General features: G+C 48.2%; 1 protein-coding gene, 1 long non-coding RNA gene and 1 other non-coding gene across 4 annotated transcripts; 1 reads left to right on the forward strand and 2 right to left on the reverse strand.

Annotated features, from left to right (window-relative positions):
* Window positions 1-1,402: 1,402 nt before the first annotated feature.
* Window positions 1,403-6,690, reverse strand: LOC124976866 (uncharacterized). Its single transcript, XR_007107081.1, has 3 exons — window positions 6,074-6,690; window positions 4,981-5,148; window positions 1,403-1,754 (listed from the first exon to the last, which is right to left on the reverse strand). It is a non-coding gene; the product is annotated as an uncharacterized LOC124976866 (long non-coding RNA).
* On the reverse strand, window positions 5,479-5,751 carry LOC124978505 (small Cajal body-specific RNA 13). The gene has a single exon (XR_007107486.1). It is a non-coding gene; the product is annotated as a small Cajal body-specific RNA 13 (non-coding RNA).
* Window positions 6,691-6,950: 260 nt separating the features above from the next.
* On the forward strand, window positions 6,951-19,328 carry Glrx5 (glutaredoxin 5). Of its 2 annotated transcripts, none has more exons than XM_047539887.1 (2): window positions 6,951-7,335; window positions 18,877-19,328. In XM_047539887.1, exons 1-2 carry the CDS (start codon window positions 7,047-7,049, stop codon window positions 19,029-19,031), a joined length of 444 nt encoding a protein of 147 aa, XP_047395843.1. In that variant the 5' UTR covers window positions 6,951-7,046; the 3' UTR covers window positions 19,032-19,328. The 2 variants fall into 2 exon arrangements, with proteins under 2 accessions (XP_047395843.1, XP_047395842.1); XM_047539886.1 differs by lacking the exon at window positions 18,877-19,328 and adding an exon at window positions 15,384-15,953 and having other exon boundaries at window positions 6,962-7,335.
* Window positions 19,329-22,252: the final 2,924 nt, after the last annotated feature.

The raw sequence follows: 22,252 nt of genomic DNA on the forward strand, positions 1-22,252 counted from the left end.
TTCTCATCAACCCAGACAGTTGGTTCATCCTTAGAAAAGCCCGGCTTCCTGCCAGTATCCTCAGTCCCTCACCACCTAATTGATAGGTTTTTTTGGTACTGGGGATTGAACCCAGACAGACGTGTGCCAGCCCACCCAGCTCACGTGTGACTTCTCTTGGCGATCCTACGCATGTTGCACATTTCCTGGGCCTCTTCTCCAGAACATGTGGAATGTAATTTCCTTTTCTAAGTGAACTTGGAAGTACACAGGGCTCTAACGCAAAAGGAACAGTGATGTGAAGACTGTTTGACCCTTTTTACATAGAATGCTGCTTCTATTATTTGCTTTTTTTTTTTTTTTTCTCAGTACTGGGGGTCAAACCCAGGGCCTCACCCATGCTAGCTAGGCAAGTGCTGTATCACTGAGCAAACCCCAGCTCCAGAATGCTGCTTTTAAAAGTTCTACAATGTTTGATTTTTTTTTTTTTTTTTACATCTCCATTTGGCCTGTAGTCTTTTGATTCCTTCTACTTCTAATATGCTATAGGTACAGTATTAGACACTAAGCAAGTTATCTAGTTCTGGGGTGAGAGTGACTCTTCCTAGGAACACCAAATGGGTGAATTCCAACTTGTATGTAAGGACAGGGACAACCCTTAGTGGCGCGTGGCTGCTCCTGCTTCCTAAGGATGATAGACTAGTGCCCCCTACCTGCCTTGCAGGGGAAAGCAGAGACTCATTATAAAATACAAGTTTCTTCAGAAACACCATGACTTTGGAAGATGACATGGGTCATTTTTAACACAAGCAAGAATTCCATCAAGCGAGAGGATATTATTGCCCTGTCCCCAGACTTCACGTGACTCATCACAGGGCTGTAGTTGCATGCTATGTAGAAATGAATTAACGGGGACAACACAGCAAGGCAAGGCGCACACTCAGGGCTGCACCTATAAAGCTGCAACATAGATGCCAATCCATAGCCGTCTGAGGGGCCTGCCAACATGGCACCTTCTGCTCGCGGCTTTTAATGCAAAATTATCTTGGCTGCCATTTGGCATGTGAGGCCTATGCGAAGAAAGCTCCCTTTTCCCACTTTTAAAAAATAGAATGTAATTGGTTTATAATGGTCTTTAATTAAAACTCTTCAAGTTCTGGCTCTCTAAAATTTGATCTCACTTTTAAAAAATATAAAATTTGCTGGATGTGGTGGCGCACACCTGCAATCCCAGCTACTCAGGAGGCCGAGTCACAAGAAGCCAGCTTGGAGCCCAGCTTGTCCAACTTAGTGAGACCCTGCCTCCACATAAGAAAAAGGACTGGTGATGGAGTTCTGTGGTTCCACCCCGTTACCTCCAAAAAAAGGGGTATGAATTGTTGAAGAAGACTGGCACCACAGATTATCACAATACAAGATTTAATGCAAGATTTAATTTACAGAGGCCCAGGAAATGTGCAACATACGTAGGATTGCCAAGAGAAGTCACAAGATTATTCAGGCTCATAGGTAGAAGTACAAAGTAAAATTCCGACTCATTATGAAGAGTGTTCATGACCTTGGCAACACATTGAAATGATCGTTCAGAAGAAAACAAGCTTCATGGGCACTCCTGGGGCTGCAGGCTCAGTGCTTATGGAGGATGGGGGGCTCTGCTAAGGGATCCACTTCCCAGCACGCTGCACACAGTGCCAACTCCGGCTTCTCTTACTGTGGTCTAGGCACCTTGTCACAAGTCTTTGGAGTATAATAATTTGAGTTACAGGAACTATTTGCTGAAAAAGAGGGGAAAAAAAGAAGCACATAATGCAAAACTTTAGCACTGCTCATTCCACAGGCAGCGAGGAAAAGCCAACAATTCTTAACAATTCTTTCATCACATTTAATTAAAAGGCCTAACAAGTTTTATGCTTCCCGTTTAATTTTTAATACAACCTTACAGAAAGTCTGATTTGCACTCTTTTCCTTGGAATAAAACAAGGTTCTCAATAGAACAATGACCAACAGATGTGTGCTGGTAAAGGGCAAGGGCAAGGAGCTCAGTCCTCAGGGAGAAAAAGGGAACACCACATTCAGAGGTGGAAAACTAAGGTTTAGCTTTATTCACTGCATGAAAATGATCACCACTGTAATTTTACAAAGCACAAAAATCACCTCTACATCCAGTATGTATATTATGCAGAGCCACAGAGATCACACAGTCAATCTTCTGTAGGACTTTCTGGTGATGCTGATTCAGCACAAAAAGAAAAATTGCATGCAGCTGGGTTGCTGGCGCACCTCTAGAATCACAGCTACCTGGGAGGCTGAGGCAGGGGGATAGCAAGTTCAAGGTCTGCCTCAGTAACTTGGCAAGACCCATCTCAAAATAAAAAGGCCTGAGGATGTAGCTCAGCAGGACTGAGTTTAATCTATAGTACAGTGTGGGGAGATTGCATGTGAAAACAAAATGCATAGGAAAACACAATGGTATAGTCTATCAACCAGATGTTATACTTCAGTAGTAAAGAGAACAGAATTCAGAGACCAAAATGTCTAAGAACCATTATCCTAGGTTTGATGTAAAGTTCAAATGGATTAGTGTACACAAAAACTGTTTGAAAAATAAATATTACAATATATACACAGATAATATCATGTTGTGGGAAGCATGTAGGTAGATTCCTTAAAACTCTACTGCCTTTATAAAAAGAAATCTTGAAGTATGCATAATTTTTAACAGATATCACAAGTACATTTTTTTTCAAAAATCCAGGAAGGAAAAAATGGGACGTGTGGAAAAATTCAAGGATGATCAAAACTTCTGAGTTTTTAATGTTCTGGATTAGAACCCAGGACAGAACCATGACTTATTATGGCATTCATTTTCCTAAATGCACCCCTATCTCTTCTGCCCTATTCTGGACAGACCTAAATCCATCTACTACATCTCTCTCCTTAGAGGGCAGAAGAGGGGGGTAAGACCTGTGAGCCACAGTGGAAGAAGGCCCTAATGAGGCCTGCCTTCCTGGCTCCAGGCTGGGTCCCCACAGTGGCAACAGGGATTAGTAAATATGAGTCCATTCCCACGGCACAGAGGTATTTATGAACCCTACTACGTTGTCAGATAGAGGTAAGCAAAACCAAAAGGCACTTCTAACTCTGCAGTGGGGATTAGGAAAATTCTCTGGGAGGGCTGGGCTTTGCATTCGCCTCTCACATGTTATATATGTTTGGTTCTGGGAATCAAGTTAATTCCAGGGTTGCAGTGTGTGATGTTCTAAAATTACTGGATAATAGCTCCACAGAAGAGGTTTCAGGTTCCAGCTCAGGACCATGGAACTCTGGGTCCCAAATGCTATTTTAGCTCAGGAATGTGTGGTGGCTCCACCCCCGTGTAACCCAAGCAGTCACTTTTCTCTTACGACACTTGTAGAAAGCTCTGGTCAGCCAGGACAGGTACTTTTGTGTCCCACTGTCTTATGAAACATACCCTCTCCTCCCCTAAAAGTTGGTCACTGTTGAGGAATCAAGAACCCAGCATTGGCTGTGAGAGCAAGGGAAAGGAAACAACCACCTGCTAAGTGTTCTGACATGTCACCTGTCACCCACATCACCTTCCAGGCTCAGCAACCAACTCTAGGGCTTCTCAAATTTGTAAAGATTTCCACTATGGCTTCAGTGGTGAATCTGCTTTTGGAAATGCAAATGCAAAAGAGGATATTTACCACACTGAGTGCAGCTGTATCTGTTTAGAAGTATGGGGAAACATTTTCAGGGTGCCAGACTCAGCATGTTTACAAGGCAGCTTGTGGTTTAATCCTAGGATCCTCCCACTGCCCATTAATGCCCCTGGGAAGTGGGATTATTTGGAAGCTTGTGAGAATCTTAGGATTTGGGCGAGAGCTTACCTAGCATGTATGAGGCACTGGGTTCCATCTACAGAACCCCAAAACAAAACCCACAGGCAGAGAGTACAAACTGGCATACACCAACAACTTACCTGTTCAAAGCACTCAGTACAACTGCAAATCTCTAACAATCATTTAAGAAGTGTGCTTTGTCATGTTTTTGTTATAAAATTTCTTAAGAGAAATCTCAAAAATCACAATAGCAAATCACATATAAATTTTGAATGTTTTTGGTGTCTGGTGAGAATACTCTAAGGGCATTAAGTCAAAAACAGAACCTGCGGGGCTGGGGTTGTGGCTCAGTGGTAGAGTGCTTGCCTAGCATGTGTGAGGCACTGGGTTCAATTCTCAGCACCACATATAAAAAAATAAATAAAGGTCTGTCAACATCTAAAAAAATATTAAAAACAAAAACAACCTGCTCAGCAGATGCCACATTTCATTGTATTTTAGGCTGTGATTTACTAAAAGTTTAAATGTATCTTTATTGTCTTTTGTGGTGTTGGGATCAAAACTTGTACATGCTAGGCAAGTGTCCTACCATGGAGCCATATCCCCAAGCCCTTAAGGACTTCCATTTAGATATACTGTTTCAATTTTTTTAGAGACTTAAATTGCTTTCTTTCTCTTGGTCACTCTATCAAGCCATCCCTCCCAGCTCCTTGAAAGAACACCCACAGATCCTCGGCAGGTCACGAGTCTTATCCTATTTACGCAACACTGCAGCTCACTATAATTTTGAAAAACATAGGCTTTGTACTCGTCCTGCTCAAGGATTACTTTTAATTTTTAAAGACAGCTGCATTCTCAATTTAGAAAAACATCTGACAACTAAAAAGGACAAATGTTCTTCGGAAGCCAACAGTACACACACTAGATTAGGGATAGGATAATGTTTATATATAAAAATATTTAAGTATATGTAAACAGAGTGTGTGCAGTCTATATACATTCCCCATTACTACTCTGTCTCAGATCCTCAGAACACATTTTGCAAGTTCTTCTCCCTTTCTTAGTCAACACAAAAGCAGAATTAAGACAGTTTAAACAATAAACAGTGTAGGTTTTTGGAAAGAAATTATTGTTTCTTTTTATTAAGTAAAAAACTTACTCCAATATAAGCATGAATAAAAGATGATTCTGGAAGGAAATTAATACATTCTCTATTGTTAAGGGCACCTTCTAACTTCTGAAACAACAGTCACCCCAACGTAACAGCATTTTCTATATATTTCTTCTCATGATGCTTGTTTCTCTGATTTCTCTGGAGTCAATGGATCTGTAAAACAAAGAAATTTATTTTTCTTTTCTTTGCAGCACTGGGGATTGAACCTAGGGTCTCATGCATGCTAGACAAGTGCTCTACTACTGCCCAAAACACAGATCCTAATTTTGGGTCTCACATTAGAAAATCAGCAAGCATCAATAACAGTGTTGGGGCCAAGTGCCTAAGTTTATTTTCATAGTTTATGAAGCTCAAGTTTCATGCTGAATGATTATTTGGAAGATTCATTAGCTGACAGGTGCTGATTTTAAATTTGAGCACTCCCAAAAAATAAACAAACCACCTCCAGCAATATTTAAAAAATAACCCAAAGGTTAAAAAGTGATTTGTAGCAGTACTTAGTGTCCAACAGAAACCACTCTGTCTGCCAAACAATATCTCGACTGCAAAGCTTCTCTTACTGTTGGTGGATAGATAATGACATGGCCAGTCACTATCACCGTGGCAACAGTATTCAGGAACTATCAGAGGAAAATTGCACATGGAACCGCTGGCTCTGGAGCAGGCATGCCTCAGCTTCCTCCGGAGTATGCTTTTTCTGCAAGTCTGGTGGGCTCTAGGTACCACCAACCTAGCGCGGTTCCAAGACTGCAGAGCTTACAGCATTCCATTGAGTCCTGCTCATCCGGATTCATGCTTCTACCAGTAAGAGCACCTACCACCTTCCAGCCGTTTTCTAGGTAGTAAAAACAGGTCCAGCAATGCTATGTATGTACAGTGAGGCAGAGCTAGCAAAGGGCCTAAGAAAGCCTTTTCGGTCCTGGATAACCCACACGGCCTTGTTTCCGCTTCTCATTTCTCACGCCACTGCAAGCTTTGGGCACCGGGTGTTGTAGGTAATCCGTGCTGGCACCGAGTCGAGCACCCCGATGCTGCTGGGGAGATGGTTGTGGAAAGAAACCATTCATTTATTACTTACTTTTCCTTTGCTGGTCGGGGTCTCGCAATGCTGCCCAGCCGGGTCTTGAACTCCTGGGTTCACCCGATCCCCTCCTAGGCCTCCCGCGCGCGGGGACCGCTGGAGCGCGCCACCATCGCGCGGGGCAACTCATTCATTTCTGAGTTCTCCGTTCAACAAGCCGTCCCAGCCCAGGCAGGATCGCCTACTCAGATGGGCGGGAAGACCGTCGAAGCCCAACTGCAGGGGCCACGCAGGTGAAAGCACTGGACACATTTTACAAGCAGAAGTTGTTCCAAAGCAATCAGCGCGCGCCGGGGCCCCGCGAGGCCCGGGCCGCAGCCCACGTGCGCGGCGGTGCGAGGAAAGGTCCCGCACACCCGGCTCCGCCGCGGGAACCCGGGCAGGCCTGAGGCCGGAGCCCCGCAGCACCCGCCGCGGCCTTCCTGGGGCACCCGGGACACTCACTGGGGCTGGAGAGAGAGGCGCCCGCCAGCCGCAGTGCCTCCGCCTCTCCCGATTCCTCCCTCGCCCCACTGCCCGCCGCGTCGCCATGGAAACCCACTGCCGCCGACTTCGGAACCGGAACCTCCGTCTAGAAGTGACCCCTTCCCGGCGTTCCGCGGAAGCGACGAAACCCCGCCCAGCACCTTTCCCCGCCATCCCTGCGCATCCCACGGGGCTCCGGCGACTCTCCGGAAGAAAGTTGCGTTCCCCAGTTTTGCCTCTTAGTGTCCCTCAGCGTGACTCTGATGGACATCCACTCTGTCCACTCAACTGGCAAAGAGCGGTTGCCGACAGCCAATGGGAAGGCGGTAGGGTGCCGACGTAGGGTCCCCCTCCCACCGGCGCGGGCCGGCGTTGTCCAATCGCGGGGGGCAGTTCGGAGCCCGCCCAATGAGGGCCTCCGGGGGGCGGGCCGGCCGCCGCGGCCGGGCAGACTCGGTGGCCGCGGAGGTTCGGGGCCGTAGAGGGCTCCCGAGGGCGGAAGGGGATGAGTGGGTCCCTGGGCCGGGCGGCGGCGGCTCTGCTCCGCTGGGGGCGCGGCGCGGGCGGCGGCGGCCTCCGGGGTGCCGGCGTGCGGGCGGCGGGCTCGGGCGGCGGCGGCCGGGCGGAGCAGCTGGACACGCTGGTGAAGAAGGACAAGGTGGTGGTCTTCCTCAAGGGGACGCCGGAGCAGCCCCAGTGCGGCTTCAGCAACGCCGTGGTGCAGATCCTGCGGCTGCACGGCGTCCGTGACTACGCGGCCTACAACGTGCTGGACGACCCCGAGCTCCGACAAGGTCAGTCCGGCGGCCGCGGGGTGGGGTGACCCGCGGAGGCCTCTGTGCGCGCCCGTCAGGGGGTCGCGGCCTGGGGCCTCGGCGCCCGGGAGCCGGAGGGCAGTGGGGCGAGGTGCTGCCGTGCGGGGCGGGGTCTCGAGCATCGCGCAGCCGGTGGGCAGGGGTCTCTGCCGGTTCCAGCGGCGTTAGGGCGCGGAGTACTGTCCTGGGTGAGGGTGTAATTGACTCGCGCAGATCTTGAGGGTCTGGGGATCTGGTACTGTTGCCAACTTGGGCTGTGGGGTAAGCCCTAGGAACCCATGCTTACTTTGAGGGGAATAGGCGTTTGCGGGCGAGCTGTCTTTGGCAGGCTCCGAGAAGGGTGGTCAGCACTAGGACTCCCCTTAGACCTGGGAAAGTGGGGCAAAGAGGGGAACTCATTCCAGTACCTACTGGGAGGCAGGCGCTTTACGGAACACCTTGAGGGGCTTGGAAACCTTTGGCCTGCCTTGTGGATAGGGACTGGTGCTGTTGATGGGGGAGGAGGGCCACATTGCCCTTGTCTGAGGCGAGTGAGGTCAGAGGCTGGCTTTCATGGTTCAAGTTCAGGGTGTCAGCCACCATCCCCTGTCGTTGCTACAAGGAGAGGGCTGGCACTACAGCCTGGACTTCTGCACACAAGCTAACGCGTTGCCTCAACTTGGAGTCCAAAGGGACAGGGACCAGAAGCATCAGGGCCTGTGACTTTTTGTTTTCTTAGGGGAAGGCAGAGAGCTGGGACAGCTAATTAGCATCTCTGATGCAAGTGCTTTACCAGCATTCTCTGGGGTGGGGGAGGAAGAGACCAGAGTAGGGACCTGCTCCTTTTGTGTGTTGCGGGGAGAAGGTGGGGGTAATGTTAAGGTTGAAATCTTGGTGGTTTACCACTGAGCTCCATCTCCAGTCCTGTTTTACTTTGAGACAGGGTCTTGCCAAGTTGCCAAGGGTCTTACTAAGTTGCTGAGGCTGGCCTCAAAGTTTCAATACTCCTGCCTCAGCTTCCTGAGTCACTAGGATTATAGGCATGTTCCACTGTGTCCTGCTCCTTGGCAAGGAAGGATTGTTTGGTGTAGGTGGAGAAATGGGAAAGCTATACTCATTCCTCCTGGGGAGGAGACTAGGGGCACTGTTTTCCATTTAAGAACTTTGAGGGACTGATTCTCTGCACCTCCCTGACTGGGTACTTCTGTATGGTTACACTGTGTGAAAAGAGTCCAGTTTCTGTGTTAGGATGGACATTTGAAGTTACCAACCATGGTCATTCCTTAGGTTGATGGGACAGCCTAGTGTTGTATAAAGCACATTTGGGTTAGAATTGTCTTCTGTGGCCAATCAGCCATACAGCCTTTCATAAGTCACACCTAACTGCATTTTCCTTTTCAGTAAATTGAGGATGATGACACTCAACTTGGCAAAGAAAGTAAAAATGACAGAAAGTGCATATCATTTCATCTGGCACAGAATGCACCCAGTAAATGGTAGCCATCTTATTATTAGTACTTTATGCTTTTCTAAGTGATTTTTCCCCCACATTGTTTCATCCTTACAAAACTCTTGGTGTTGGACAATCTTACCAGCAGTAGTTTTGTTGGGTGAAACCTAAGAGGTGTGTTAAGAGGAGGGTGAAGGGCAAGTTATTACTAGGTTGATGTGACATTACCATGCATTGACATTACTCCTGGGCCTGATGAACTAGAACTTGGCCAGTTTCGCAGCTCCAGGTTTTATCATGCACAGGGGGACCAGTGGCCTTCATTTAAAGCCAGCTTCTTGGCTTGAATGATAAGAGTAACCACTCTGCAGTCTTTCAAGTGGGACCTTACCGCAGGTTCCCTGGAGATTGCCAGTATGGCTATTAGCAAAAAGTTGTGCTATTAGTATCTTATAGGGTGTAAAGTTTTGAGCTTCTTTGGTTTGTAAATTTACATTTTGTTTATGAAAGGGGAGATAAGATATAGTGGAATATGACTAATAAGCAAAGTAGGAGCAGATGATTACTGATGACATTAGGGTCTCTGTTCTATCTTTCACATCTGGCGTCTAATCTATGTCCTTGAAGTGCACAAACAACAGCGAGAGGAATTTAACCCTCACTTTTCTTGACCTTTGAATTTCATTGGATTGTTATTTTGGTTAATAAATGCATTGTATAGCTGGGCATGGTGGCACATGCCTGTGATCCCAGCTATTCAGGAGGCTGAGGCAAGAGGATTTTAAGTTCCAGACCTGCCTGGGCAATTTCAAAACATGTTTTAAAAAAAATAAAAAATTAAAAATGGGACTGGCCATGTAACTCAATGATAGAGTCTCGCCTAGCATGTAGGAGTCTCTGGTTTCAATTCCCAGTACCACAAAAACAGAAAAACTGCTTCATAAATATGGGGCATCACATACACCTCTTCTGTTGCTTAGAAAAGTAAAGTGGAAGTGCTAACGTTCAGGCTGGGACAGGGTGACGTGAGGGCGTTCCCATGTGGGGACTGCTGTGGCCAGGTTTGGGGTTAGGACTTTACAGCGTGAGACTCCTCTTCCCTCTGCTCTGCACCTGAAGTTTGCCAGGAGAGGCCGACGGGCGCTTGGTGCTTGCTTTGCCAGCCGAGAAGGTGTCTGCTTACCTTTCCCTGGCTCAGGGTTGCCTCTGATAACAGCTGCAGGGTTCCTGCAAAATTGGCTCTTCCTTTTGTCTTGTGCCAGAGAAAGCTAAGCTTCCCAAAGGGCCCAAGTCCAAGAAAACGCTGTCCCTCTGGTTCCCAGGCCTGGGGGCCGGAAGCATGATGCAGAGAGGCCTTCTTGCCCTCCTCTTTATCTGGAGTACGCAGGGGTCTTGAGGAGGCTGGAGCGTGCTGCTTGGTCCTCGGGTCACATCAGGACCTCTCGGAACGGATCCTGCTGGTCTGGACGTAGTATTTTGCCCTCTGCACGACAGAGAACACGTCATGCAGCTGCCCGTGGCACTCTCTGCTGCTTGTGAAAACAGGCTTTCAGTGACCCTTTCAATGGATCAGTTAAGGCTTTCATTAACTTTCCATATTGTAAATTCTGTGTTCTTAAAAACAGAATGAACACCCTTGGATTTCTTCTTCTTTAGATCACCTGTGTGTTCCTTGCATTGGGAATAGTGTCTGACAGAATAGAGATTTAAATATTTGTTGAATAAATAACCATTATCTTATTGTTTTTTCTTTTTTTGTAATTAAAAAAGTTTTAATTTACACCTGATTGTATGCATTTGTGGGGCATGGTGTGGTATTTCTTTGCATATACACCATGGGATGCAGATCAGAGTAGTTGCCTCAGTCTTGGTTCCTTGTGCTGAGGATTTTCTGAATCTTCTCTGGAACTGGTCACCAGTTATCCTACTGGCTGCGGTATTAGAAGGTAGTGTCCAGCTTACCACCTGTACCTGTTAGCCATTCTCCCTGCCCCCAGGCCCACATCCTATGGTTTAATGTTTATTTAGCATTTGAAAACAGTGCATCTTTCCGGGGAATTTGCTGCAGTCATAAAGCACTTCTTACCTGGAGAATAGGGGCAGTTGGATAACAGGTTGTGTGTGTAGTAGGTAAATTCTGTGCTGTAGGTGTGAGTGGATAGTTAAAGTGAACTAGAAGTAGTTGTGATCAGCATGCTAAATCTCAAAAGTACAGTGTTTAGCAAAAAAGCAAACTGCAAAAAAGTAATTAGAACACAGCGCTGCTCGTGTAGGTACGCATGGGATGTCAGACGGTCCTAGGTGCTGCAGATCCCCAGCAGCGCAAGTGGAGTTCAGGGGCACGAGGACAGATGGCACTGCAGACTGGAGTCCCTCCAGGAGGGACTGAGGCAGCGTGTGGTTAGGTGCCTGGCATTTGGATGCTTAGAGGCCTGGGTGCAAGTGTGACTGGGTAAATTACTTAACCTCTCCGAGCCGTGGCTTCTTCATCTGTAGATCCGCAAAATCATGCTTCTTTGTGGATGTTTGTAAAGAGTAGATGAGAGTATTTGTGGAAACTACTTAAGAGTATGAAACTCAGTGACTCCGCTCGGTGAATGCTGTTCTTGTCACTGATGGCGCTGGCTGGTTACTCCCGCATTCTTTCCCTGCGCTCTCTCGCCTTCATGTGTTTCTTAGGAAAGCATTTCTGTGGAGGGTGGGGATAGAGGACATTGACAAGAAGAGAATGTCACATTGTACCCTGTACTGTGCTTGGAGCTTAGGTCATTTCACGGATTGTGTCTCATTTAATCTTATAAATCCGTGAGGCATAGAGTGTTGTTCCCATTTTGTAGGTGAGGAAGCTGAGTCTCAGACAGATTCCTCAGAGGTGCACTGCACATCAGCAAGCTGGCTCTGCGTTGACCTTCCTTTAGTGAGGGTCTGCTGGCTTCCATGCTTGGGTCATCTCATGTAGTCCTGATGCCAGTCTCCAAGAGGAAAGTGAGGATGTGACCCTGGGAGGTTGTGACTTGCCCAAGGTCACAGAACCTGGTAAGCAAGTGAGAGCTGGAATTAATTCACATGTAGAGAAATTCTACCAGAAGCCACAAGCTAGTTATAGTGCTCATGAACAACTTAGTCCAAGCCAGGAGTAAAATGTTCTGTGTTCGAAGGTGATGTATTTGGGTAAGTACTTTTTAAAAAATGGTCCTGGGGATTGAATTCAGGACTTCACACAGGCTGGGCAGGTACAGAGCTGCACCTCCTCTGCTAGCAGGGATCAAACCCAGAGCCTTGTGCATGCCAGGCACGGGCTCTACCTGTGAACTCCACCTGGCCCTTTTTATTTTATTTTGACATAGTGTCTTCCTAAGTTGCCTAGGATGGCCTTAAACTTGTGATCCTTCTGCCTCAGCCTCCCAAGTCACTGGGATGGCTGGTGTATGCCTGACGCAGAGGAAAGTACCTTTTGAAAGTTCTGGAGGGGGTTTCCAGGTGCACTGGCTGGATGGGTTGGAGCGGCAGCTTCTTCCTGATGGAGCAGGCAGGACGGCTTTTGTTAGAAACAGAGCCTCCCAACGCCCAATCTGGGTGTCCGTTACTTTGTTACGTAACTTTGTAATCCTCTTCTTCTGTCCCACAGGGACTCACTGTTGAGCATATATGAAACATGATCATTATTAACATCCATTCTTGGATCTGGTTTTCTAATTTTCAAGAGTTGCCCTTGGATTTGAGTTATTTTAAGTGGTATTTATAAGAACCACCACTAAACATTGCAGTTTTTAAAAACTAAAGCGTGAGAGAAATAAACCCTTTTAAAAAAATTACTTGTGGGTCCACAGGATTCATTTAAATTTTGTATGTATGAACAGCATTCTTTAATTATTTAAAGCTTCCCTCAATAGGGAACAATTGGATATTTTCTTAAATATTTAAACTAGCGATCAGATTTCTTAAAAATGAAAAATAGCTCACTTTTTAGGAAGGATGCTGAACTCTGCCTTGCTGTCAGCTGCCCATGGCCCTGGTGAGTCCAAACATTAAGGAAGCAGTAAGTCTTAGCTCCTGGGCACCGGGATGCTGCCAGGAAAGAGCCTTCATTCACCTTGGGCAGGCCTCTGAGTTCTCGGTGTAAGTTGGGGACTTACAGAGGGCTTGTAGATGGGGTGGTCTCCCAAAAGACTCAGACTGTGTGTTGGGTTCAGGATGTTCTGCAGTCTAGCCCCGGCTGGCAGCCCCTTGTCCTGGTCGTTTTGGTGACAAAGATTCTGACTCATTGTAGACAGCAGCGTGAGGCTGAATGAAGGAAACCAGTGGACTGCTTTGAGTCGGGCACTACAAAATGATTGATAAAAAGCAGTTATTCTTTTACTCAGCAAAGATTTTACCCAAACAAGTTATATACCTTTTAAGAGTAAATGTGGTTTTGGGTAGCTTTCCAGCAGCACATTTATTTTCATTTTTGGTGTTTTAAAAATTTTAGGCCCTCACAAAGTAATTGGCAAAATTTTTATTGTGATGGGAAGCTTATTAGCACGATGCATCCTCGTTGGAAAGAAGCAGATACACTCGTGTACATTCGTGGCTCCTCCGTGTTGAAGGCGCTCAGGGCTAGGTGGCAGTCTTGTTCCTAGGCAGGAAGTTTCTGGCATTTAGACCAGTGGTATTGTACAGACAGTGGGGCGGGAACTCACACCTTATTGGGAGCCTCCAAGCCTCTAGCCGATTGTTTTACAGACATCCAGAGTGCTAAGAAGTGTGCTTTTAGGGGCCTATGACATTGCGATCGCTTCTGACCTTTTTTTTTTTTTTTTTTTTTTGGTACCAGGGATTGAACTCCCCCACCCCCACCCCACTCCCCCACTGCGCCCAGCCCTTTTCATTTTGAGACAAGGTCTGGCCAAGTTGCCTAGGGCCTCACTGAGTTGCCGTGAGTTGCTGAGGCTGGTCCTAAACTCAGATCCTCCTGCCTCAGCTTCCGCAGTGGCTGGATTACAGGCGTGCGCCACCACACCTGGCTTGCGACCATTTCTTATGTGTGGTGCCTGGAGAAGAGAGATAAACCGCCGGTGACTCAGGGCCTCTCTCCAGCCCTGGTCGTGCCGCATGGCTTAGAGCAGTTACTTCTTTTCTTTAGAAAGCAATAACTTTTAAGAGAAAAATACTTCGTATATTGGGAGAGTTATTTATGATCCAGCTCAAATTAGTAATTTTATTTGGAAAATAAATGATAACAAATAATAGTGTACCAAGAATAAGTTTTGTATTTTTTAGTTTGCATAAAAATCTCCACTTAGCTATCTTTAAAAATTTGTATACTGTTGTTGTTTTTTGTTGTTGTTGCTGGTTTTTTTTTGGGGGGGGATTAAGCGTAGAGTTGGGTTTTACTTAAAGAATCTGTTTATTTATCTTTTATTTATTTGTATGCTCATTATGTTATTTAAAAATATCTATATAAGTAAAAAATCATCACATATGTCATCTGGTGGTGAATGATCTCTGCTGTATTTGACCATCTTGTTTCTAACATAATTAACCCTGAATGTGGCTGAATGTTTTGAGAGTACATCTGTATCAACATAAAAACAAACCGAAGTAGGATGGTGAGGAGGAATGTTAGGAAGATCCGCTTTTGTTTTGTTTGCTTTGGAGACAGGGTCTTGCTGTGCTGCCCGGTTGGCCTCCAATGCCTGGGCTCAAGCGATCCTCCTCTCTCAGCCTCCCAGGCAGCTGGGACTACAGGCACACTCCATTGTGCCAGAACATTTCTTTCCTGCTAGGCAGGAGTTTGTTGTGATCGTTCACGTGGCCTAGAATTAGGCAGGATACTCTCCTGGCTGCACAGTCGCAGAGCAGGTGCCCCGTCTTCTCTGTGTGCAGTGAGCTCCTGAGCACAGACAGTGGGTCTCCCTCTCCCTGAGCCCGGGTCTGCCTCAGGACATGGACTTGTTGGGTTTGGGGCCTTTTCTTACCTATAAGTCACTCTGAGTTCTGTGTTGAGCTGGATCCCCTGCCCATGGAGACCTCGTCCTTGTGGCAGAAGAAGACAGGGCTGTGGTTGGTACCACAGCATGGGGATTCTTCTCTGGGTAAAAGTAATTATTAAAGATAAAAACCAACAACTCCGTTTCCTGAGCGCAAGTGACCTGCGGCATTCACCAGCATAGACAGGCATGAAAGCGCACAGATGGGAGTCTCCTGATGGGGTGCTTGGTACCACGACCTTGTTAAGTAGTCCATTTGGAAGTGAGCTTGTGACATTTCTTCTGGTTTTGAAAACTAGACTGGCAGGCTTGTGGCTTTGTGTATCTTATGTGACTTAAATTAACCAACCCAGCCCTCCGTCATGAATCCACTGTTGGTGTGTGTTTTACTCAAACCTTACTTACCTAATTCTCACAAAAACTTGGGAAGTGAGGGTGGAAACAAGTTGCGGGTCACCTGACCTCTGAGGTCTTAGCGGTCATGGGGGAACCGCTAGCCTACTTGACTGGGAGTGGGGAAGCAAGGGAGGGACCCGGATTCTCTCCCAGGAGGGGGCGGACGTCATATTCTGCTGTGGAGGGCTCAGCTCTGACCACCGAATGACGTGTCACTGTTCCCTCCCCAGGCATCAAAGACTACTCCAACTGGCCCACCATCCCGCAGGTGTACCTCAATGGCGAGTTTGTGGGAGGCTGTGACATTCTGCTGCAGATGCACCAGAACGGGGACCTGGTGGAAGAACTGAAAAAGCTGGGGATTCGCTCCGCCCTTTTAGATGAAAAGAAAGACCAGGACTCAAAGTGAGGGTGCGGGGGCCGCGCTGAGCAGGGCCGCCCAGCAGACGCTGCCTGCGGGGAAGCCTTATCCTCGTCCCTTCCCAGCGGTGCTCCGGCTCCAGGGCTCTTGAGCAGCGGTGGTTTTAGTTTGTCCCGCCTTTGGGCTGAGAGCATCCTGTTGTGAACTTCATTGTAACCACTGCACTGTAATCTTCAAATGTTGTGTGATGATGTTGCTGGAAGCAAAACCTGTTCTTATATTGTCTTTTATTCTTTGCCTGAGTCAGGGGTCATGAATGTCAGTCTGCAAAGGTAATACACCCCCCGATTTTTTGGTAATTTCTTCTATTAAAGAAAATGACAAAGAAGAAAATGTGATAGTGGGGGTGTTGTTTTTTTTAATAAACTGCCCACCCAGATTTAGCTTGCGAGTGCGAGTCGTTACTCCTGGCGACGACACGTCCGAGGCTGCTGGCTGCCTGCGCTGGCTCTGTTGGGTATCGCCGGGGATTCTCGGTGATTCTCGCTCTCTGGGACACACTGGGGTGGCAGCAGAGGCTGAGGAGGCGGCGGCCTGCCTGCCCCCAGCCCCGTGCCAGGCACAAGGCTTGGAGAAGCATCCACCATCCACGAAGGCTTGGCTTTCAGTGAGTATTTTATTTCTTAAAAAACGGGTCTTTATAAAAGGAAATAATTGGAGCATGGCAGAGACTCCGCAGCGTTGGTGTCTTGGTAAGACTCGGTGCTTCTGCACGCCGGCTGGCGGAGGAGCCCGAGGGCTGTGTGGAGCCGTGGGAGGGAAGCCCAGCCTGTCCTGGTGTCTTGGGCTCCGTGTAGAAGTGCCTCTTACAGAGGAAGAGGCAGGAGGGAGGACGAGTCCTCCGGTGAGTGGCCGTCTCTCAAAGGTGAGCCAGGAGTGTTCCAGCCCCTCCTTAGTCAGCTTGAGCCCCCTTGAGATTGACTGTGAAGTGGACCCCCTCTGGGAGGTGGGCTGCCCCCCAGTGGGAGGGCCTCCTGGGGGCAGCGTCGGCTGGGTCCCTTTAGCCTGCGGTTCCTGCTGCCAACTCTCACTCAGAGGCTTTGGGGTTCCCACGGGGCAGGGGAAGGAACGCTGTAGCCCCTCACTGGGGACTGACCCTCACTGCCCGAGCCGCAAGGCTGTAGGGAGAAGGAAAGCAGCTCCTTCTCAGAAGGTTCCATGGCATTCGCTGCACACATGTCCCTTCTGTGCCTGCTGCAAGCTCGGCCTGCGTGGAGTCACGGAGGAGGCTGGTTCTCCAGCGGGGCCTTTGCTCCAGCATAAGCAGGGGCCGCTGCAAGGAAGACCCATGCTCAGTGCTCAAGATCTTGCCCGTGCTGCCAGTCCAGACTGTGGTCTTGTCCCCTGGAGTGGCACTGACAAGACCCAGCCCATGGATCACGCACTCAGATGGCACCGAGGTCCCTCGCCTTCACACCTGGTGTGTTTGTGTGGGGAGCTTTCCCCAGAATCTGGCTCTATTCCTCAGGGCTCATTATGAAAAAGAAATGATGAGAAACTTAACGAGCAAGGAAGCATCAGTTACGAAGCCTCTGGGATGTTACTGGGATGGGGAGGAGGCTGCCAGGTGAATAATGTGACTGGTGCTCATGAATCATGGTGAGATCCTATCACAGTCCCTAGAGATCTGGGAGGTGTCAGGAGCCACTGAGCTCAAGGAAGTGGAAGGCTCTTTCCCGAAGTTAATTAGTAATTTTTTCTATATGCTTAACAAGTCTGTACCAAGTGGAAAATTAAAGATGCTATCTAACGTCAGCTTGAAGGAGCTGATGGTCTGTGAAGTCCGCGGAATTAGCATTCACCGTGAGGAGAGCAGCCACTGGCAAGCTCCCCGTGCAGACTGCAGTGCTGCCTGGCACCTTCGAAGATGCAGGTGGCTTCCAGGGGTCCAGCGTGGCACTTCAGCCCTGTTACCCTGATTGTATTAGATTTTCCTCACAGCTTCCGATTCATGTGTTAGACTCTATTTAGAGATTGATGAAGTTATTTTAGCTCAAGCATTTTTATGATTTCAGGCAGTTTTTGTGAGTTCCCTAGACTAGCAGTTATATAAATGTTATGACACTTCATTTACACTAGAACTTTGGGGGCTATTTTTAAAAATAACTGTTTTGTGATGCTGGGACTTGAACCCAGGGCTTTGTGCATGCTTCACCTGGATACACCCCCAGCCAAGTGACTCTAAGGTGTGTTTCTGGCTCTGCTGAATTCATGTGTGTAGACCTGGGCCTGAAGCTTTCCTGTGATTATTAAAGCTGTAATGCCAGTTTAAGAAAACTCATGCTACATCCACTAAATAACTTACTTAGATATGTAGAGATGAGGAGGATCTCAAGAAGTCGGGTCCCTTGTTGTTTGTGGCAGAGATCACACTGAGGGCACAGTGACGTCTGTGTTGGCAGGGTTTCGATGACGTGACTCAGTTGTGGGTCAGAGAGCATTATCTTTGTTACTGAGTCACTAAAGAGAAGAGATACAGCAGGGCCTGATCACACAAAGTGCTGATTTGTTTTTATGTTTTTTTCAAAAAAGGATTTAATATTCTGCTTATGAATTGTTTAGTAAATGTGGAAAATACTATTTTTAGGTACTGGGGATGGACCCATTAAACCCAGAGGATGCTGTACCTCTGAGCTACCTCCCCAACCCTTTTTATTTGTTTATTTTTTATTTCAAGACAGGGTCTCCCTAAGTTATTGAGGCCGACCTTGAACTTGCCATCCTCCTGCCTGAGTTTTCCGAGTTGCTGAGATTACAGGCTGCAGCACCATGTCCTGCTAAACACTAGCTCTAAGGAGACCTATGAACTACGTAATAGCTAGTTGGATGGAGAGCAGGGGATGGGGAAGGGAAGGGCTGGTTTAAGGTCCAGGCGCTTGCAGAGACTACATGGTGACTAAGACGGATGTGTCTAAAGTGGCATTTCTGTCTTCCGTCTGAACAGCAGCATCGCTAGTCATAAAGCCGTGTGGAGATTTTGTAGTCCTGCGCGCATGGGAGACAGTTTCTTGGCAGTTTCTCTGGAGCAGTGCGGTGGAGCAGATGTGGCCTAAGCCACTAGCTCTAAGGGAGGCTCACCTTGCTGCCGAGGTCCATTCCCCCAGTGCCACCAGAGTGGCCTGCAGACACCTCTCTGGCCATTCCACTCCCCACTCAGAAGCCTCCGGGGGCTCCTGGTTGGCAGTACAGAGAAGTCTGCCTTCTACCCCAGAAAGCCTTCCCTGATCCCCTGACAGTGGACATCCGGGTTTGCTCCATGGCCTCTTTTTTATTTCATTTCGTTTTTAATTTGTTCTTTTTAGTTACACATGAAGACAGAGCCGCCCCTCCCAGCAGTGGACTGCAAAGCGCTGCCTTCTCCTTTGTTGCTGTTGGATGTCGACCCAGAGAGCTGGGGCCACCTCTGCAGTCATCTCCATCAGAGGTTATCTCCTCCGCGCTGGAGGGGGAGGGTTGACCCCAGTTGGTCCTCCGGAACTGTCATGGCAACCACTCTCTTCTGGGGGCTTCCTTCGCAAGTCAGTCCTGTTAATGTGACTGGGGTCAGTGACCAAGCAAACTTGACCTCAGTGCACCTGTGCCTGTGCTCCTGAAGACGTCGCCCTTCTGATGCATGTGGAGGAACCAGGGCCGGGAGTAGGGCTGGCCGGAGTCGGCTCCGTCCATCTTTCCTTCTGACATATTTCTTACGTGGCTCCCCTTCTGTCCCCTGTTTATTCTTCGGGTTGGTGCACCTGTTATTCCTCTGTAAGTGACTTGATTGTTCATTAGCCTTAAAATCAATTTAAAGAAGACTGGCAGCCTGCTTGCGTGTTCTTGGTCTGGATTCCACTGCTCATTACTGCTCCCCAGTAGCGTCCGAGCTCTGAATCTCACCCACTGCCCGGCCAGGGCTCCGCTGGATTCCTCCAGGGTCCCCCAGACTTCAGGGCGTTCTCCAGCAGGAGGCCATGGGTCAGGCCAATCATGGGGGCGTGGCTGGACAGCAGGCTCGGTTCCATGGTTGGCAGCACCTTGCAGAGGTCATGCACTTGCTGGCAGAATTACATGCCACGTGATTCCCTAGAGGGGCAACGGGAGTGCTGGCCAGCCTCTCCGGGGCTCTGCCCATGAGCCTTCACCTTTGCTTTAGAATGTGCATCTGAAACCTTTCACTCTAATCACCCCTGTTACAGAATTTCTGCGTTCTGTGCTTCCTCTTAGTGGAGTCTTGGGAACCCCCAACTCAGGGGTAGATGTCCCCGTGGCTGGGCTTGGGAGCCCCAACACTTCTCTTCCAGTGACTATTTCTTGGTGGTCTTCGACCAATCCCCTCCCCCATTACCAGGCTGACTTGTGACCCAGGGACCCTTGGCCCTCGCCCAGGGTGCCCTGTGCATAGGTGGGTCAAGACTGGAACCTGTAGGTGGTCTTTTCTGAAGACTCAGGAGTGCCCAGGACCATACAAGCTCATCAGCATGGACTCTGCACACTCAGCCCTCCACCCTCACCTGGATTCCTTCTTACGCCCACCCTCATCTCCACGCCTGGAGCTGGTGTGTGAGCTGGATCTCCTGCCTGGGCTCCAGCCTCCTCCCCGAGCCACGTCACTGGCAAAGCCCTCTGACCTCCCTGTCACGGGATAACCCCAACTGCCATGCACATGCCCAGCAGTGGGGACAGTGGGGGAAGGTCTTGTAGTCTGGCAAGCTGCTTCTCCCTGCTGCCTTTCCAGGTCTCTGGATTTTCATCTGGTCATTTAGTTAATTGCTTACGTTTGAAAACTCCACTCAAGGGTTCCCAGAGATGAGCAGCATTCACCAGAACAAACCCTGCTTTATGGCAGGGCCTTGGGCTGACCCAACTAAGGAGAAGTGAGCTCGCCTAGCCGGCGGAACTCCAGCTTAAGTGGAGTCATTTGGGTATGTAAAAATAAAGCTAGCCACTGTTTCTCATTTTTCCCAGCGAAAGGACTTTAAAAAAGTTTAGATGGTTTAAATATAAAATCTTTTATGGGTATAGATGAATATCCATGTATTAAATATATAGTACTTCAATTACTTAAATGTGTGTTAACATACATTTGAAATTTTACCAATGAGAACATTGAGGAACAGAGGAGATGAGTCATTTGCCCAGATACACAGCTGGAAAAGTGAGAAAAATAGAATATAAGCCCTTGCAGTTGGCTTCAGGGCCCATAGTCCTAACCACGCACTGTTAATCTAGTTACACATATTATAAAATATCAGTTCATAAATACTACCTTTTTCTTTTTGTACCAAGGATTGAACCCAGTGGTGCTCAACCACTGAGCCACATCCCAGCCCTTTTCTGTTTTTTATTTTGAGACAGGGTCTCATTAAGTTGCTTAGAGTTTTGTTAAGTTGCCGAGGCTGGCTTTGAACTTGGAATCCTCCTACCTCAGCCTCCCAAGCCTCTGGGATTACGGGCGTGCACCACCATACCTGGCCATTACCTTTTTCTTTTAGTTTGTGAAACAACCCTGACAATGTTCTACCTGCATTTCCAACATTCATGTCTTTTTTGGGACTTGAACAACTTTCTGGCGCTGTACCAAGTTTTCAAAGCAGCATTCCTCATACTTTAGTATGTATGCCAGTCATCTCGAGATCTTGTTAAACTGCGGGTTTTGACTGCCTTTGTAGCCAGTGCCCAGGCGTGGCTGTGCCGCCCCTAGAGGGCAGCATGAGACTCTGGTCCAGGAGCACATTTCCTTGACTTCTATCTCCATCTTTTGGATCTATGCAGAACCGCTCCCATAGGGATTTTATCTTAAGTACATTGGGACACTTGAGTGGCTCCTTTCTCTGTAGGTGTTTAACCAGGGTCTCGCTGATGTAAGTGCTTATCAGTTTGCCTTTTAAAGATCACTTCAAAAGGCTGTTGATGATGATGGCGGACATTCCAGCTGGGACTACTGATTGTACCTGGTTTAACTGCTTTTGGCCAAACTCACTAGCCCTGAGGTTGTTGCAGGCTAACGTGGCTTCTCCAGAAAGAGCAGTTATTAAAACATAAGAAATTGCAAGGTGACTTGTACTGTGAGAATTTGCTAAGGTTCAACTAGAAGGGTGACTCTTTCAAGAGGTGACTTCAGGGACACTGAATCCCACTGGTAGGTCTTTTGCTATGAACCTCAGCCGGACCAGGCGTCCGCCATGCCCCAGCCACAGGGCCCCCCTCGCTTTGTCCGCTTGGACCCAGCTCTGCTCTTCCTCCTGGAAGGCTCTCCTTTCCCGCATGGCTGCTTGTCCTGATTCAGAGGCCCTCTCCACCACCCGCAGGAGGCAGCCTCTGCCACCTGAGTCCGTATCACCTTCGGTCTATTCGGTCTATTTGTCAGTGCCACAGCCACGCTTGCGTGCTAACGTGCACTTGCGTGTGGGGATGTGTGTAGCAAATGAACACAGGTATCACATACACACGTGCATATGGGAACACGTATGTATTGTGAAAAGGCAAAGTTGCAACGATATAGCTTAAAGGTCTTCATTGGCTTCCTGTGTAGATTCTAAAATCAGGCAAAACTTCGTCAATAGAATGTGTTCTTGTGGGCTAAGCAGAGGGAGTGGGCTTTATAGACACAAGTGCTGAAGAAAGCAGAAAAAACTACCAAGAGCAGACTGGCCTTTGCTAGTTTACTCTCCCCATAACATGGGACAGGGAGGCAGAGCA

This window comes from Sciurus carolinensis, chromosome 2 (assembly GCF_902686445.1).
Source record: "Sciurus carolinensis chromosome 2, mSciCar1.2, whole genome shotgun sequence".
NCBI lineage: Eukaryota > Metazoa > Chordata > Mammalia > Rodentia > Sciuridae > Sciurus > Sciurus carolinensis.